Genomic DNA, 16,178 nt, shown 5'->3' with positions numbered 1-16,178 from the left:
ATAGGTTCTGTACAAACTTTATAAAACACAAAATCACGGCTTTTCATCTTATAATTCTATTGAAGCTTATTAATACAAACACAAGGTTAAAAAAAGAAATTAGAAGATGCCAGTCTCATCATCCAGATGCAACTACTTATTTGGGGACATTATTTAAGTTTGGTGCCTTTTTCAATGTTTAACACAACTTGTATAAATATTTTACATCTCCAACTTTAATTCACAACAAAAAATTACAAAGGTGACAAAGTTTAAATCTGTTACTCATAATCCATTTTAGCATCATTCTAAATAAATAGCTATTGATAGGCATAAACGTGAAGAAAAGTCATTAAAGCAATTGGCAGGATCCATTTTAAGTAATAAAGTATAGAATATTACAAGGGGTTCCATTAAAAAAAAAAAGGAATGTGGGGTATTTTGTGACAGGCCAGTAAGACAGCTGGAACAAAGCTGTTGGAGCAACAGCTGTGCACCATGTACTGTTCTCATCTAAAACCACAAACTAAAGTAACCCATGTCAGACAACTTCATTTGACTAATCAGCTCAGCCAATGGCTCCTTCCTGAAACTATCTGCTATAAAGAAATCTAAATACATAATTTGCAATTTGAGGAAGGAAAAAAAATAAACAAAACATCAGTCTGTGTCTTTAAAATGTAAAATTAAAAATTGAGAATCACACTGTAACAATGTAACAGAAGACAACGTTTTCCATACTATTTTACCACCTGCTAAAATTATGACCATAGAACCTATCAGACTTCATGATGGTAAGGAAATAAGCCCAAAACCCAACATTTGATGAAGTATGAATTACTAACATGCAAGCTCACCAATTTCTACTCCATTCTTAACTTTCAACTTTGCACTTTTGATTTATGTTTACCATAAAACACTGCAATGGTTATAAGAAATTTTTAACATTAAGTAACTTAACAATTAAAAAGAAGCTAATTCAAACCAACTTGTTAGCATGGACCATGGCAATATCTGAAAATAATAAATTCATGTAGTACTCAATTAAGCTACTATTATTATTCATTTAAACGTCTGCAAGTCATTAAATTATCACAGACCTACACCTTTGTTTTATATTTTATCTCCATTTTCTGATTCCAAAAACAATGAACCTTTCTCTCACCTAAATTCACTTTCTCATTTTAAGTAAGATACACACCTGTGTGCACTTGCGCACATGCATATACATACATAAGGCAAATTTCCCTACCTTATTTAATTGATATATCTTAATTTCAGAGGCAAAAGAGACAAAATTATAAATTTAATATTTACGTATCTTTTCCACAAGATTTTTTGAAACTTAAATGTTATATCTATCACAAATCTTCCTTTGCAGTTTGACTCAACTACTTGCTTACTGTTCTTTTCCTTTCAGCTAACAAATTGCTGACTGTTGTAATCTCAACCACATGTCATCATTTAACCAAGGCATTAAGAGAAAACCCACCAGGAAACAAGACAAAAGTAATAAATCTTTAAGACCTTACTCTCAAGCTGTTTTACATTTCCTGAGTCAGAATTTCCAGAGAGAAATTAAAATAGGACAATCTTCTCCAAAGATTATTTTGAATAAAACTGAATGCTGTGGGATCAACTGCTAAAACTTCTAAAACTCAAGATTCAAATGTGCATATGTCACATATAAACAATCTTTTAATTACAGAGAAACTCTGAAATCCAAAATCAAAAACAGTTTAGTTCTACATCCTCTTCAGTGACCAGCAGCTATGGAACCATAATAGATACAACTCATGTTTCCTAAGACCTCTTTTTTCCAATTATTTATTGTGCCCTGCTCAAGACCCAATACTAGCAATTAATAAATACTAATAAATATTTTGCTATATGCTTACTTCTATGTAACGAAAGTATTCCTGGTCTATGACACTCAAAATCTAAATATGAAGAATAAAATGTACAAACAAGTATAACCAAGGAGCAGACATTCAGGCAAAAATTCCAAGCCTATAAAAATTCTCTATTAAAATACTTGTTTTACTTGTAAACATTCTACTGTTTAGAGTTTAAAATAGTGCCAAAGTGAATCAAACAGAATGGTTATCTTATCCAAAGCCACAGTCACATAGTGGCTAAATCAAGATCTAGAGAAATATCTTAACTTGCAAGAAGGATTCTTTATACTACGTCAAACTGCCTGTTCTCAGATAAGCAGTGTGAGTTTTTCCAGGTCTAGGACATCTTTTTAAAAAACAAAAACATGGCAGCTGTGGAGTTTAATTTCACAGACTACTTATGACTATGACAAAGGCAACCACAAGGAATAAGCTTCTCAGACACAACCTCTACTTTTAAAATAATCTCTTATTGTTTTACTCTCAATGCAGGGGAAATAAAGCAACAAACACAAAATTAAGTCTGCAAAAACAAAGGTTAAAAGCAAAGAATATAAAATATAAAAAGAGTAAAAAGGATCAAAGCAAATTTATCTAGATTATTTCATAAATACATAATCATATTATACAATAAATGTGAATGGGGTGAATTCCACTGCTAAAAGACAAAGACTCTCAGGTTTGATTTTTAAAGATCACATTACGTATTATTTAGAAAAGCTTACCACAAAATGACCAAAAAAAAAAAAAGTAAAACATAAATGAAATAAATGCATACAAACAAAAAATAGAAAAGGTAACATTAATATCACAGGTTGAAATTCAAAGTAAAATTCTGCACAAGACTGGTACTACTTAATCATAAGAAAGATGTAATCATCATAACATTTTATACACCAAATTATACAACATCAAAACAAAGCAAAATTAGAAATGCAAGGAAAAAATTAAAACAAATTTAATAAAAATTTCAGAGCTTCACAGATTAAAAATACACGAGAAAAAAGGATACAGAAGATTTGAATAATACAATCAACAAATTCCATTTTAACAGATTTATGTAAAACTTTGCACCTTATAAGCTACAAATAAATACTCATTCTTTTCTCATGTTCTTGGAGTATTTATAAAAATCAATGGTATGTTTAGCCATTAAAAATTCTTAATGTTCCAAAACAGGGAATTTACAGGTCACATTCTTTGACCATAGCCCAACAAAGCTAGAAATCTACAAAGACAGCCACTCAATCCTTCCTCAAATTTAAATCATGTAAAAATTAAGGGAATAGGGCTTCCCTGGTGGCACAGTGGTTGAGAGTCTGCCTGCCAATGCAGGGGACACGGGTTCGTGCCCCGGTCCGGGAGGATCCCACATGCCGCGGGGCTGCTGGGCCCGTGGGCCATGGCTGCTAAGCCTGCGCGTCTGGAGCCTGTGCTCCGCAACAGGAGAGGCCACAACAGTGAGAGGCCCACGTACCGCGAAAAAAAAAAAAAATTAAGGGCATATCCAAACTGAAATTAAAATTATCTAAGAATTAATAAAAAGTACAAGATTTCATAACAAAAGAAATAATGCAAAATCAGTTTTACAATGCTTTTACAAAAGTCATTAAGGATACTACAGACTTTGTGATGATGGTAATGTAAGAAACATTCTAGAAAACCTCTTACTAGAAATCCTTTCAAATACCTTTCAAATATAAATTATAGCAGATAAGTTACTTAAAGCACTACTGTGAGAAATAAATGGCGATCAATCCCATTTTTTAAAGAAAGGAGAAAGCACAATAAATTTTATATATGAAATCGTAAAATACAGCATAAAATAAGCATACTTCAGATTACACACACACACACACACACACACACACTAAAGAAAGGACTCCAACTTTTGATTCTAGGCCCTTCTAATTTCTATACCTACAAGAAAAATCTTTGCATTGATCTGCATTTTACAGCTTCACACACACACTCTCCCTCCACTATCTTCCCTAGCCTCTTCTACTTGCCTCAATTCAGAAAGCTTAGATTTGAAGTACTAATAAACTTGAAAACTATCCCTTTTAACCACCTCTAATTCTCCAAAATTATACCTCTCAGACAAAAAAAAAAAAACCAAAACATAAATTTGGCTGAATGTCTTAGCAGATTTCACAGAATTTCATATTTGTTGATACTCCAAATATCAAAGCTCCCTAGTATCAACTTGCCCATCAGCATCAAAAAAAAAATGGGAATCTCAGTGTCCTGCCTGAGGGACGGCCAATTCTTTATTTCCAACACCAAGAATGGCTAAGATCAACTGGAATCTCAGTGTCTGCAGTAATTCTGAGGGACAGCCAGTTCTTTACTTCCAGCACCAAGAATGGCTAAGATCAACTCATTAAGAGGATAAATTTAAAAACTACATTCTGCCGCTCAAGAAAAAACCCTTCCCTGGCTGGAGTTGTTTCCTTAAGCAGTACCAAGCTTTAGAAAATACCAGTTTTGTGGCCTTAAGAAAAGACAAGAGAACATCACCACTGATTAATATTAGACTGAGATATCAAGGGCATTAAATCTGTTTAAGAGAGTAATTTGATTTGACATCCAGAAAATTTCATCAGTGATACAGAAGGCAAATTTGACAAATTCTTGAATGGAGTCTATCTTAGCCTTCTCACTGATTAACTTAAGAAAATATGGAACAATGATTTCAAAGAATCAATGCACAAGTAGGTATTTCAGAAGATAATTGGGAAAATGACTTCAAAAATGAAGAAGAAAACCTTCCTAGACCTGAGAGTGTTTCATCATTTCTCAGAGAAAACTGGTGATCAGAGAAAAACTTCTAGTCATATCCTGATAAATGTTTCCATTTCCAGTGATAAGAGAAGGCTACAAGCATACAAATAGAAAACTAGTTATTCCTGCAGAATAGAAACTTGAGGCCGGTTAGATAAAGGCAAAGACACGGAAGATAAATAAAGCAGTACCTCCAACTGCTGTAATACAAGTCTCGGGATCCAATAATTTTATACTCAGCCAAGTCATCATGTATCATGCAAAAGTAAAATTTTAATCTTAGACTAAAAAAGTACTCGAAAGTGTTCTCTAAATAACAATTCAAAGTAAAAACTAGCTGCTCATGAGGACTGCTTGTAAGCACTGAAACCAGTTAGAATGAAAGAAATGGCAAATAAAACAACAGCTCCTAATGAGAAAGGGGTTAATACCACTGAGTGCATTTACAATTATAATAACAAAATCAAATGCAAAAGACAAAAAACAATCTCTTAAAAACACTGCAGTCACACACACTTTTGGTTGCTTTAAATAAGGATATTTGGGACTTCCCTGGTGGTCCAGTGGTTAAGATTATGCACTCCCAATTCGATAACAATACGTTATGGGCAGATACTTTGAGACTATGTTAATATCCAGCTACTCTCAAACTTTTACATACTACTTTTAACATCCATTTATGATTGTTACTTAAATCAGTTGCTTGACTGCCAAATGGTGATTTTCTAATTCTACCATTTCCTCTATGTTTATTAGTCAGAATTCTACATTAAGGAAGAACTTCCCTTCCTCCTTCATTTATTTATCCTTATGGATTCTTAGATTCTTACATTATTTATGGGCAATAATCAATTACTGTCATTATTTATTTTGATGATGATACTGTCCCAGAGTTAGCCAATGGGAGTTCTTCCAGGCTGGCTGTGTCTCTTTGACATGTCACCATCATTTTGTTTTCTGAGCAGCTCTTTACTTTCTGGCACTATAAGATGCTCCAAGCTCATCTTCTATTTTTTCCTTGCCCCAGCCCGGGGATCAGTCATTTCTCCAAGGTTCCTTTTAGTAAAGAATGGTATTTAGAAACCAAGATCCAGCATTGGGTGTTCTCACTGTTAATAGGGTGTCACTGTTTCTATGCACTCTCAACAGACAGAGCTGGAAAAAAGATGTATGGATAGATGTGTTTATGAGTATCCACATACACCTATTTCCAGATCTATCTTTATTCTTTTTAAACCATGAGTTCATGCCAGTATGCTCAATTCCAATCAAGCATCAAGAGTTCTTCCTAGCCTTCACCCTTTCCACAATTATAACTCCCTTCTCCAATAGTGAGGAACTTGGCTCCCATTTTCCACAACACATTTACTAATTTACTTAATCCTAGTATAGAAAACTGTTTCAGAATTACAAACCCATGCCTCTGTGATGAAGGAGGGGGGAAAAAAAAAAGCCTGTTAACCAGAGTTCAGTGTTTATTTCGAATTCTTTTTGTCTTTATCCTGAGGACATAGTCCAAATACCGGGTTCAAAAGTTACTTACATTAGTTTTTTTTTCTCTCCCTCCTTCAGTGTGGTTATGTTAGTCATCCGATATAAAGTTCAGTTCATTTGTTTTGTTTGTATTCCACCTTTTGATTTTATTGGTGCTTGCTGTTTATATACTGAGTATGTGAAACATTAAACATGGTTCCACAAGTCAGAAAAGTATCCTCAGAAGAGTCACTATCCCTATTCCATCGCTTTCTCCTTATCCCTACCTATAGGGTAGGTATAGGTAGGGATATATATATCTCTACCCCCATAGCTAACCAATAATCTCTTTAATCTCAAATTCATCCATTCTGTGCTGTTTTTGCCCCAATGATTACAGTCCTATTTTCTCATTTCCTCTTCTTTCTTACACTAAAAGTAGTATATCAATAATACTGTAGATACTTTTGCACTTTGTATTCTTCACTGAACAATTTATCCTGGAATGCATTTCCCATCAGTTCATAGAGATGGTTCTTATTCTTTTTATAGCTGCACCACTGGGTGAATGTACCATATTCTATTCAACTTCTCTCTATCCTGTAGGTTGTTTCTAATGCTGTGACCTCATGCACATGTATTTTCATACTGTTGGAAGTACATTTTCAGGGTAAATTCCTAGATCTGGGATTACCGAGTCAAAAGGTAAGCACCTATGTAGTCAAATCAAAATCCATTTTATGTCTCCTGATATAATGCACTGAGAAGAACACATCATTTCTGTGCTATTCCGGCCCCCAAAATGAATCTAACCATGAAGAAACAAACTCAAATTGAGGGAACTCTACAAATAACTAACTTGTACTCAAAGATGTCAATGTCATAAAACACGAAGACTGAAGAACTGTTCCAAATTAAAGAAGACATGGAAACAAAGTGCACTGCATAATCTGAGATTTTCTTTTGCTATAAAGGGCATTATTGGGACAATTGGCAAAATCTGAAAAAGTTCTGCATATTACATTAGTAATATATTAATTTCTGATTTTGGTTATACACTATGTTTATGTAAGCAAGTACCCTTGTGTTTAGGAAATATACATGGAAGTATTTAAAAATAAGGCAGCATTGTCTTCAACTTACACTCAGATGATTGAGGAAAAAACAGTGCCTATACATGGAGGGGGAGGAATAAAACAAATACAGTAAAATGGTAGCATGTGGGAAATCTGGGTAAAGTTTTTTTAAAAAGCAACATCAGATATCATGTTGGCATGTATATCCGTACTTTCAGTACTGAACATTTACTAACTTGTATATAAATTCTTTCTCCTAGGAAAAACACCATCATATGAGGTGACAAGATAAATTGGCTGGCAATATTAAACTACTAATATATACAAACAACCAATTCTGTAACTATAATATTTTTAATTAAACTATGATTTAATGTTATTTAATGTTATGTAACCAATAAACAACTGGTTTATCACATTGATCTTATAAAATACTAAATCTAAAATATAATTTAGAAGGAACTCAAGTCCAATATAGCTCCAGTAGCACAATTTTAGTCAACTTCTATTTCTTTGCTTCTTTCAGAACCACACAGTAAATAAATATATATATATATATATATATAAAATCTTTGTCTATTTCATAAAGGCCTGAGAGACATTTTTCTTTGCGAAATAGAAATAAATCAAATGGCTACCAAGGACATCACTTTATACTAAGTTTCAATCCCAAACTCAGACTTCACGGCTCTACCCAAAGTAATTCAAGATCAAGGCCTTTCAAGAAGATTCAATGACAATTAACTCTACATTGTTTACAAGCAGAGTCTTTTACTCATTATCACTTTTCAGCAAGGAACTAATACCCTAAAGACACTAATATTTCTCCTCACCAAAAGGGGCAAATAAATAAATAAATAAACGTTCATGCAGCATCACAAAATCTGTTTCTATTTTATGAGATCAATTTTAATTTGAAAAAGGAAACTTTAAAATTTTTTAAATAATACAGCTTTAAGAAAGTCTCTTTCTGCACTCCTCCCCCACTTAAAGTTAGCAATTTACTTTCCTCACTGAATTAAACAGACTAGTTTCATTTCAAAGCTTAGGAATGACCCTTGACATTTCAGCAATACAGATGAATTAAAAATCCCATCCCAGTAGGTAGCTGCCTGTCATCACTTCGCCTTCAAATGGTATTGTACCAAGGGAAAGCAGAATTCTTAATCTACTCAATAGAAGTATCCCCACTAAACTCCTGCAACTTCTGCATCCCAAGACACACACACACACACACACACACACACACACACACACACACACACACGTTAAAAACGAATGAGTTTTAAGAAACCCTAGGTTAGAATTTCTCCTCTGACAAAAGCAGTCATCCTCTAAAAGAAAGTGTTCTTCCTTGAGTGCCTAACATTTGTATCTAGGAATTACAATGTCTGAGTCATCAGAAACACTTCAGCTCCTTGGGACTTCCCTGGTGGTCCAGTGGTTAAGACTTCGCCCTGCCAATGCAGGGGGCGTGGGTTCAATCCCTAGTCAGGGAACTAAGATCCCATAGGACACACAGTGCGCCCAAAAGACTAGGGAAAAAAAAAATCATTACAAGAACCATTTCAACTCCTACCAAAATGAGGAAATCTCTAGTATGTACCACCACTAGGAGGGGTACCTTATTTTTCAATGCTAAGAATTCATTTGTAAATTACTCCGAAAATATAAAACAGTAATTTGCACACTAAAAATAAGTCTACAGTATAGTTTCAAATTCACAGATAAAATTTATTTTAAGTGATTTCTAATGCAGGGCACATGTTCAAGATGTAGCCACAGAAGAGAAATTCAGGAATCTAAACTCACAAACTTCACACAAAGATCAACTAACTTTAACACAAATGCATGTGCCTTGAAATCTCTTCTAGGATCTCTGCCCCAGGAAAAGGCAATGGAAAAACATTCACCAAAACGCAAATTAGGTAAAAAGCAATGTCTGAGTCAGCTCCAGGCTAACAGGTTGTAAGATTGACTAAAACTCAATAATTGAGAAATCAGCTACCCCCTACATAGCTCAAAATCTGACAAACTGCTGAATAATAAGTCAGGATGCTAAATAAATGAAGAACAGAGGCTGGGAAATTCCTCTCCTTAATTCTGTAAAACACGTATGGTCTTTTCTCAGAGCTGCCAGAAACCCCAATGGTTACTCCATTATTTCCAAAAATCAACGCTCAACTGATAAAATTTCCCCAACTCAAAATGGGATCAACATTCATTACCTAAATATCACACAAATGTGAGAGAGGAGTATGAGGCTGAGGGGAAAAGGGGCTGAAGACTTAAAACAGATCAGATTACATGTCAAGAAAAAATGAATAAATTACAAATTTAGTTTTAGAGGAACAAGACACAGAAGTAAAAGCAGCAAATTTATTATTTTACTTATTCTTAGATGGCACTGTGCTGAATGATTTGGATAAATTATTTTATTTACTCCAGAAACCCTAAAGGTACTAATATTAGTCTCCCTTTCCATACAGGAAACTGAGGCTCTGAGAACTTAAGAAACTTGACCTAAGACACATACCTAGTTTGTTAACTGAGTAAGAAAGAACCTAGAATTTCAAAGGTGCAGAGATTTGTTCACCCAAACCCAACATTTTATGGAGGAAATTAAGCCCTTAGGAGATTACAGACAATTAAAAGATTCCCCAGCATCACCTGAGTAGGGGGACCTAGAACCCAGATAGTCAAGGCTCTTTCCATTTCACTTTGTACAATGTTAAGATCATTTCCTAATGACAGAATCCACTCATCGTTTAGGGGCTGTATTCACCAATAAAACTTAAGACGTCTTTCAAAAAACTATGAACAGAAACGAGGAGGTCATGCACACACATATACTCTTAATAATATTTTACATTTTTAATCATGGATGTTTTATGATGTGTTACATTCATTTTTAAAGAGAAAAACCCATCTCAATTAAGTAATTATAGCCTTAATTTCCTAATTTTGTAGCTCTTCATATGCATAAAAGGCAACAAGTAAATTTAAGGTGAAGGAAAGTCAGGGTTAAAGGCAAAGTTGTTTTTCAAGTTCTCCACTCCCAAATGTGTTCATTATATTTTTTCTACTCAAGATTACATAATAGAAAAATACATACTGAACACTGTAAGAAAGTGTCATATCTCAGGAGTCTTACAAAATAAATAAAACCAATTTGTACCATCCTGATCTCCTACAGAGAGAACTAGCTTCCGCTCATTAAGGTTACTATCCTTCTGCAGTCTCCTCTCCTTCCAATTACTACTGCGAGACAATCATAACAGAATGAATTTTAATTTCCCAGGAGTCAGACAATAAACAGCAGCTCTATTAAGTGTAGATGATAGTCACCTTAGCTCCATAAGCTAAGATTAATATAGTAACAACAATAATAATAATGTTTGTAGCCTTACTATGTACCAGACACTGTTCTAGGCCCTGAACATATGTTAACTCATTTAATTCTCACAACTGTATGTGGTACTTTGTATGTCCCCAGTTCACAGATGGGAAAAACTAAGGTACCGAGAAGTTAAGTAATTTACCTAAGATTACACAGGCAGCAAGTGGTAGAGATGAGACTCGATCCAGGTCTGGTTCCTACCTCTCCAGAAAGCCTCCTCAAAGCCAGAGGCATGTTCCTCCCTTTCACTGGCCCCAGGTCACGGGCCTATCCCACTCCCCTCCTTGCCTGCTTCCTCTCTCCAAGCTAGCATAATGACTCCCCCACTCCCCATACTCAGGTAAGACATGTCCTCTCTTCCTGCCATCACGTCTACACAGTACTCTCATCAATCCTTCCCAAACTGACTTTTCCTCGATTCTGAATTCCCTTTGCATTTAAACGTGTTAACAGAAGTGTACACATAAGCTTATAATAGCCATCATTAATGGAGCACATACTACATACTAGACACATGCTAAGGATGTTCCCATAATTTAAAGGATTATGAAGACTGCGATCAGACCCATTTTACTGAAAAGAAAATTGAGGTTCAGAGAAGCTAAATAATATTTTCGCAATGTTCTCCCAGTAAATAAATAACACAGCAAGATCTAACACTCAAGTCTGTATGACTCAAAGCTCACACTCTTTCTCTATGTATAAATACACGTCTCTCATGCACACACGCCTCTTTTACTTCTTTTAAATCTAGAGTACCTAGATACAACACTATTCATAAAGGTGTTTCTTTAACAAATGAATTCTAGAAAATCATTAAGCAGACAGAAATTACGGTTATCTTAATGGTTTCTAATACTATTTCCAAAAACAAAAGGTTCCAATACCTTAACTAAATAATTAACTTACAGATTCAAATACATTTCGATGGTCCCTCCCCCCAAAACACTAAAGAAATATTTGTGATTTAAATCTTTTAGGTAACACTATGTTTTTTTTGAACACTATTTATTAATACTGGAACCCAGGATTATTCTCTCACTCCTCACCAACCTCCCACCTCCCTCTAAATACAGTTTCCAAAGAAAGACTTGGCTATAAATCGTTTTGCTTTGCCATCAGTTACTTAAAGTATCTCTTGGCCCTATGAGAAATAGCAACATGACGGGCATCTCTGATTCTGCAGCTAAACTGCAGCTAAACTGAAAGGACAAGTTGCCCATCTCACCTCTTAGTGTGATTTTTTTTTTTAACCCACTAATGAGCATACTGTAAATGCTCACTACATAAACATCTCTTCCTGGATACAAAGGTTTTAGCAGCAGTTTTTAATACTTTGAAATAGTATAACAGCAATTATTGCTCATTTAGTCAATGTGAAAGGTAACAATCACATTTATGTTACAGTACTCGGTATTTTAATGTCACTAGAAACAGTAAGTGAAACGAAATACGCTATTCAAGTATGCCAACTGATAACAAATGGGTCAAACAAAAATATTTCACCAAAGCATCTTAAACAATACTCTTGATATACTGCGAGTATCTTTGTTACCTGTTATAACGCGATACCTTCATTCTCTCCCAGCATATGCCACACCTTGCAGGTTGACAAAAGCAGAGAGATAGCTGGGTTTCTCTCTTTTAATAGTCCCAAAAAAGATCACTCAAACCTCCTACCAAGAGCAAATCCTAAGAATCAAGAATTCCACCGCCCTTTCCTTTACAACCCGACTTTCCGCCTCCAGCTACCAGAGAGGATTGGGGGTGGGGGAGAGAGAGGTTGGAACGGACACAGAACGCACGACTCGGTCGGTCATCTCCCAGCCTGGCCCACCCCAAACTTCACCTTGGCACAGCGAGAGGCAGGAAGGCACCAGGAATACCTAGGAAATGGTCTCACCCCTATCGGAAAACATTCTTAACTTCCTCGAGGCCACCATTTCCCTGGGGCATTATCACACACTCCCACCCGGACGCATTACCTAAGAGATTACTTAAAAGAAAAGCACAAACACACACAAAGAGAAACACTGCTTGAAGCGGGCAGCTCCGGCTCGGCGTGCGCGAAGAAGCCCGAAGATCACGCGGAGCCGCGGCCAAGTTGCCACCGGGATTGCACCCACGGTGCAGGAGGCGGCCGGGGCGGCTGGAAACCCAGCGCGCGGCGCCCCAGCCTCGGGGCAGGAAGCCCGGCGCGGCAGCGCTGCCTCTCCCGAAGGGCTCGGGCCGCGGCCGCAGCGAGAAGGTGGATCTGCGCTTCCCACCCCGCCAGCTCCGCCCTCCCGGACACATTCCTGAGAAGCCCGACTCCCGGGACGCCGAGCTGGGCGCCCAGCAGGCAGGAGCGGGGCGCCCCGACCGCAGGGCAGTAGGGCAGAGCCGGCCGGAGCCCCCCGCCCGCCTCCCGCCCACCCCCGGCCCGCGCGGCACCTCCAGGGCGGGGTCCCCGCGGCCGCCCCGCCACAGGTAGCGCGAGCCCCCGCCCGCCGCCGCCCCGGCGCCCCGGGGAAGGCCCGCTCCAGGCACCTGGATGAACTGGATGGTGAGCGCCGACTTGCCCACGCCGCCCCCGCCGACCACCACGAGCCGGTACTTCTCTTGGCCGGAGCCGTCCCGCCAGCCGGCCGCGGCCATGGGGACGCCGCCGAGCCCAGCCCGGCCACGCCGAGCCGCCGCCCGCCCTAGGCCCGGCTCCGGGGACTTGTGCGGCCGGCGGGCTGCGGGCGAGCGGCCGGGCGGGGGTCCCGGGCGCCGGGAGCTGCTGGAGGGCCGGTCCGGGCGGCAGCGCGGCGCCCGGGCTGGCCGGGTCCCAACCGAGGCGCGGAGAAGCGAGGCGACCGCAGCGGCGAGGGGCTGCAGCGTCCGGGGGGCGCACTCCTGCACACGTCTTCGCAGCGCCTGCCGAACGCAGCCTCCAGCGCAGCTACAAATGGCCGTCTGGGGGCCGGGCCGCCAGGCTGAGGTGCTGCATATGCATGAGGGGGCGGGGAGGGGCGGGGCCGCGCTGGCCTGGGCTGAGATTCGGGCGCTGACGGAGGGCTCAGACCCCCTCAGATGTGCCCCTGCAATCCCTTGACTGTGAGTGCGTGTGTGCACGCGTGTGCGTGTGCGAGTGAGTGTGTGTGACAAAGAGTGTGGGAGTGGGAAGAAGATGGTAGACAGTGTGTGACCATAATTGTATATGTCAGGGGTGGTCAGGGATTGTGTGGATAAAAAATACAGTATGTAAAGGCGTGTGTGAGAAATAGAGCTGTTGTCATCTTAATTCAGTTTGTGGGAGGGTAAATATCCTGTTTTAAGAGTACAGATGGTGACCATGACTGTATGAAAAACAGTATATGACAGTGCTTGAAGATTAGAGCTGTCACAATAATTGTGTGTGTGATATGCTTGCGGTGTGTGAGGGATGTCACAGAGACTTAATCACAGTGATTGAGGGTGAGTGGACAAGAGTATATGTGGCATATGTTGTATCAGGAGAGTGTCATAGTGGCTGTGTGTATATGTGAAACATGTGCGGTAATTGTATTTGAGGGGTGTGAGTGTGAGAGATTAATTTATGCTTTTTTACACACTACATACCAGGCACTGTACTCAGTGCTACCGATCCTTTTATGAACAGTTCCCTGCCCTCAGGGAACTAAGAATCCAATGGGGAAACGGCCAGGACAACAGGCAAGTTGTCAGGCATAATGATAAGGGCTATAACTAACAGCTCCGTGTGGCCATGGGAGAAGCACTCACTACAGAGCTGGGTGGTCAGGGAAGGCTTCCTAAAAGACCTGAAGAATAAATAATATAGAGAGATGAATAACTGGAAGAAAAGTATTCCAGGGAAAGCAAACCGCATATGAAGAAGTCAGAGCGGAGAAGGTAAGCCATGTGTCACATGATTTTGATTGTGTTGGGGGAGTGTGCTTGTAAATTAAAAGTGATTATCTATGTGTATAGCAGTTTAACCAAATGTAGCAGGAATCACAGCTGTATACTGAGGCAGTGTAGGGCAGTAGATAAGACCATGGGCTCTGGGGCCAGACTGGATTCAAATCCTAGCTCTCTCACTACTGGTATCCTGTTGGAAGCTTACTGACATGTGCCTCAGTTTTCTCTTCTCTAAAATAAAGACCGTAAGACTACCTACCTTAAGGGGGTTTTTAGTAAGAATCAAATGAGTTAATACATATAAAGCACATAAAACAGTGCCTGGCATGTAGTAAGCATTTATGGCAGTTTTGGAACATGACTGCAAGCTCTTGGAAACAGCTTAGTGACTCTCTTGGAACCAGTAGAATGCAGCAGAAGAGATGCTGTATAACTTCCAAGTCTAGGTCAGAAGAGGCCACGTGGCTTCCACCTGTTCTCTTGGGATTCTCACTCTGGGAGAAACATCGTAAGAAGTTTGGCTACCCTGAGACTGCCATGCTAGAGAGGCCACATGTAAGCATGCCAGTCAAAGGTCTAGCTGAGCTCCTAGCTGACTGCCAGCATCAACTGCCAGCCATGTGCGACACCTTGGACACGGAGCTCTGTCCAGCCTTCAGATGACTGCAGCCCCTGCTGGCATCTGGCTGCAACTGCATGAAAGACCCCAAGCAAGAGCTACCCAGGTCAGCCCTTCCTGACCTACAAAATCATGAGCAAAATAAAACAGTAAACTGGTTGTGCTTTTTTAAACTTTTTCTTTGGGAATAATTTCAATCTATAAAGTATAAAGACTGACTATTTAGACTGGGGGAATAAGGTATTGGTCCTAAAGCAATTATAATGAATTCCTTAGTATTCTGTGCCTCTGCATCTGGTATAGGAGCACTCAGGGGGTTCTGAGCCTGATGATAGTTTGACCAGTAAAAGAAAAAGAGGATAAGGTGGTAATGAATACAAGCTTGTGTGCACATATATATTCAGTGACTAGAGTTTTCAGGGAGAAACTTATTTTCAGTAGAACCTATTTCAATCCTTATTTGCTGAGCTTCTTCTCTGCCTGAGTCCTGACCAAGATTTTCTTTCCTTCCTACTCTGTACCACTGCAATCTCTGTGTACAGGACAATTCCAACACTGCAGCCAAGCAAGTAAACCCATGCTGTAGAAACCATGTGTTGGTTGCCTCCCAGGCATCCGTTTCTCCTTCCTTTCATACAGTGCCTCCTAATTTTCTCTCGGTGGTTTGAGAGTGACTGACTCCCACCTGCAGCTCCAGGGATTTACCCTAATTCACTGAAGATTATCAGCCCCCACTGGCCACAGTAATTAGCTGATAGATGGGCGTATGACCTAGGTGAAGCCAATCAAGGACAGATTCAACTACAGAATCAAAACTACAATGAGATACCACTTCACACCCACTAGGATAACTAGAATCAAAAAGACAGATAATAACAAATGTTGACAAGGATTTGGAGAAACTAAACCCCTCATACACTGCTGGTAGGAATGTAAAATGGCATTCCTGCTTTGGAAAACAATCTGACATTTCCTCAAAAAAGTTAAACATAGAGTTACCATACGACCTGGAAGTTCCAGCCTTAAGTATATACCCAAGATAAATTAAAACATGTCCATATAAA

The 16,178-nt window shown here is 39.0% G+C and overlaps 1 protein-coding gene across 2 annotated transcripts in view; it reads right to left on the bottom strand.

Annotated features, from left to right (window-relative positions):
• The window catches only part of RRAS2 (RAS related 2), a 71,050-nt gene extending 57,502 nt beyond the window's left edge, over positions 1-13,548 (bottom strand). Inside the window, exon 1 of one of the 2 annotated variants that reach the window (XM_027115307.1) lies at positions 13,140-13,548. In XM_027115307.1, coding sequence (XP_026971108.1) covers positions 13,140-13,247 — 108 coding nt within the window. In that variant the 5' untranslated portion in view covers positions 13,248-13,548. Of the gene's footprint in view, positions 1-12,630; positions 12,853-13,139 lie in introns of those variants that run through there. The other variant, XM_027115308.1, reaches the window with a different exon arrangement.
• Between the last annotated feature and the right edge of the window lie 2,630 nt (positions 13,549-16,178).

This window comes from Aethalodelphis obliquidens, unplaced genomic scaffold (genome assembly GCF_003676395.1).
Source record: "Aethalodelphis obliquidens isolate GAN/ISIS:26980383/991018 unplaced genomic scaffold, ASM367639v1 scaffold14, whole genome shotgun sequence".
Classification (NCBI taxonomy): domain Eukaryota; kingdom Metazoa; phylum Chordata; class Mammalia; order Artiodactyla; family Delphinidae; genus Aethalodelphis; species Aethalodelphis obliquidens.
Note: the sequence above shows the minus strand (reverse complement) of the source record. Positions and strands in the feature narration are given on the sequence as shown.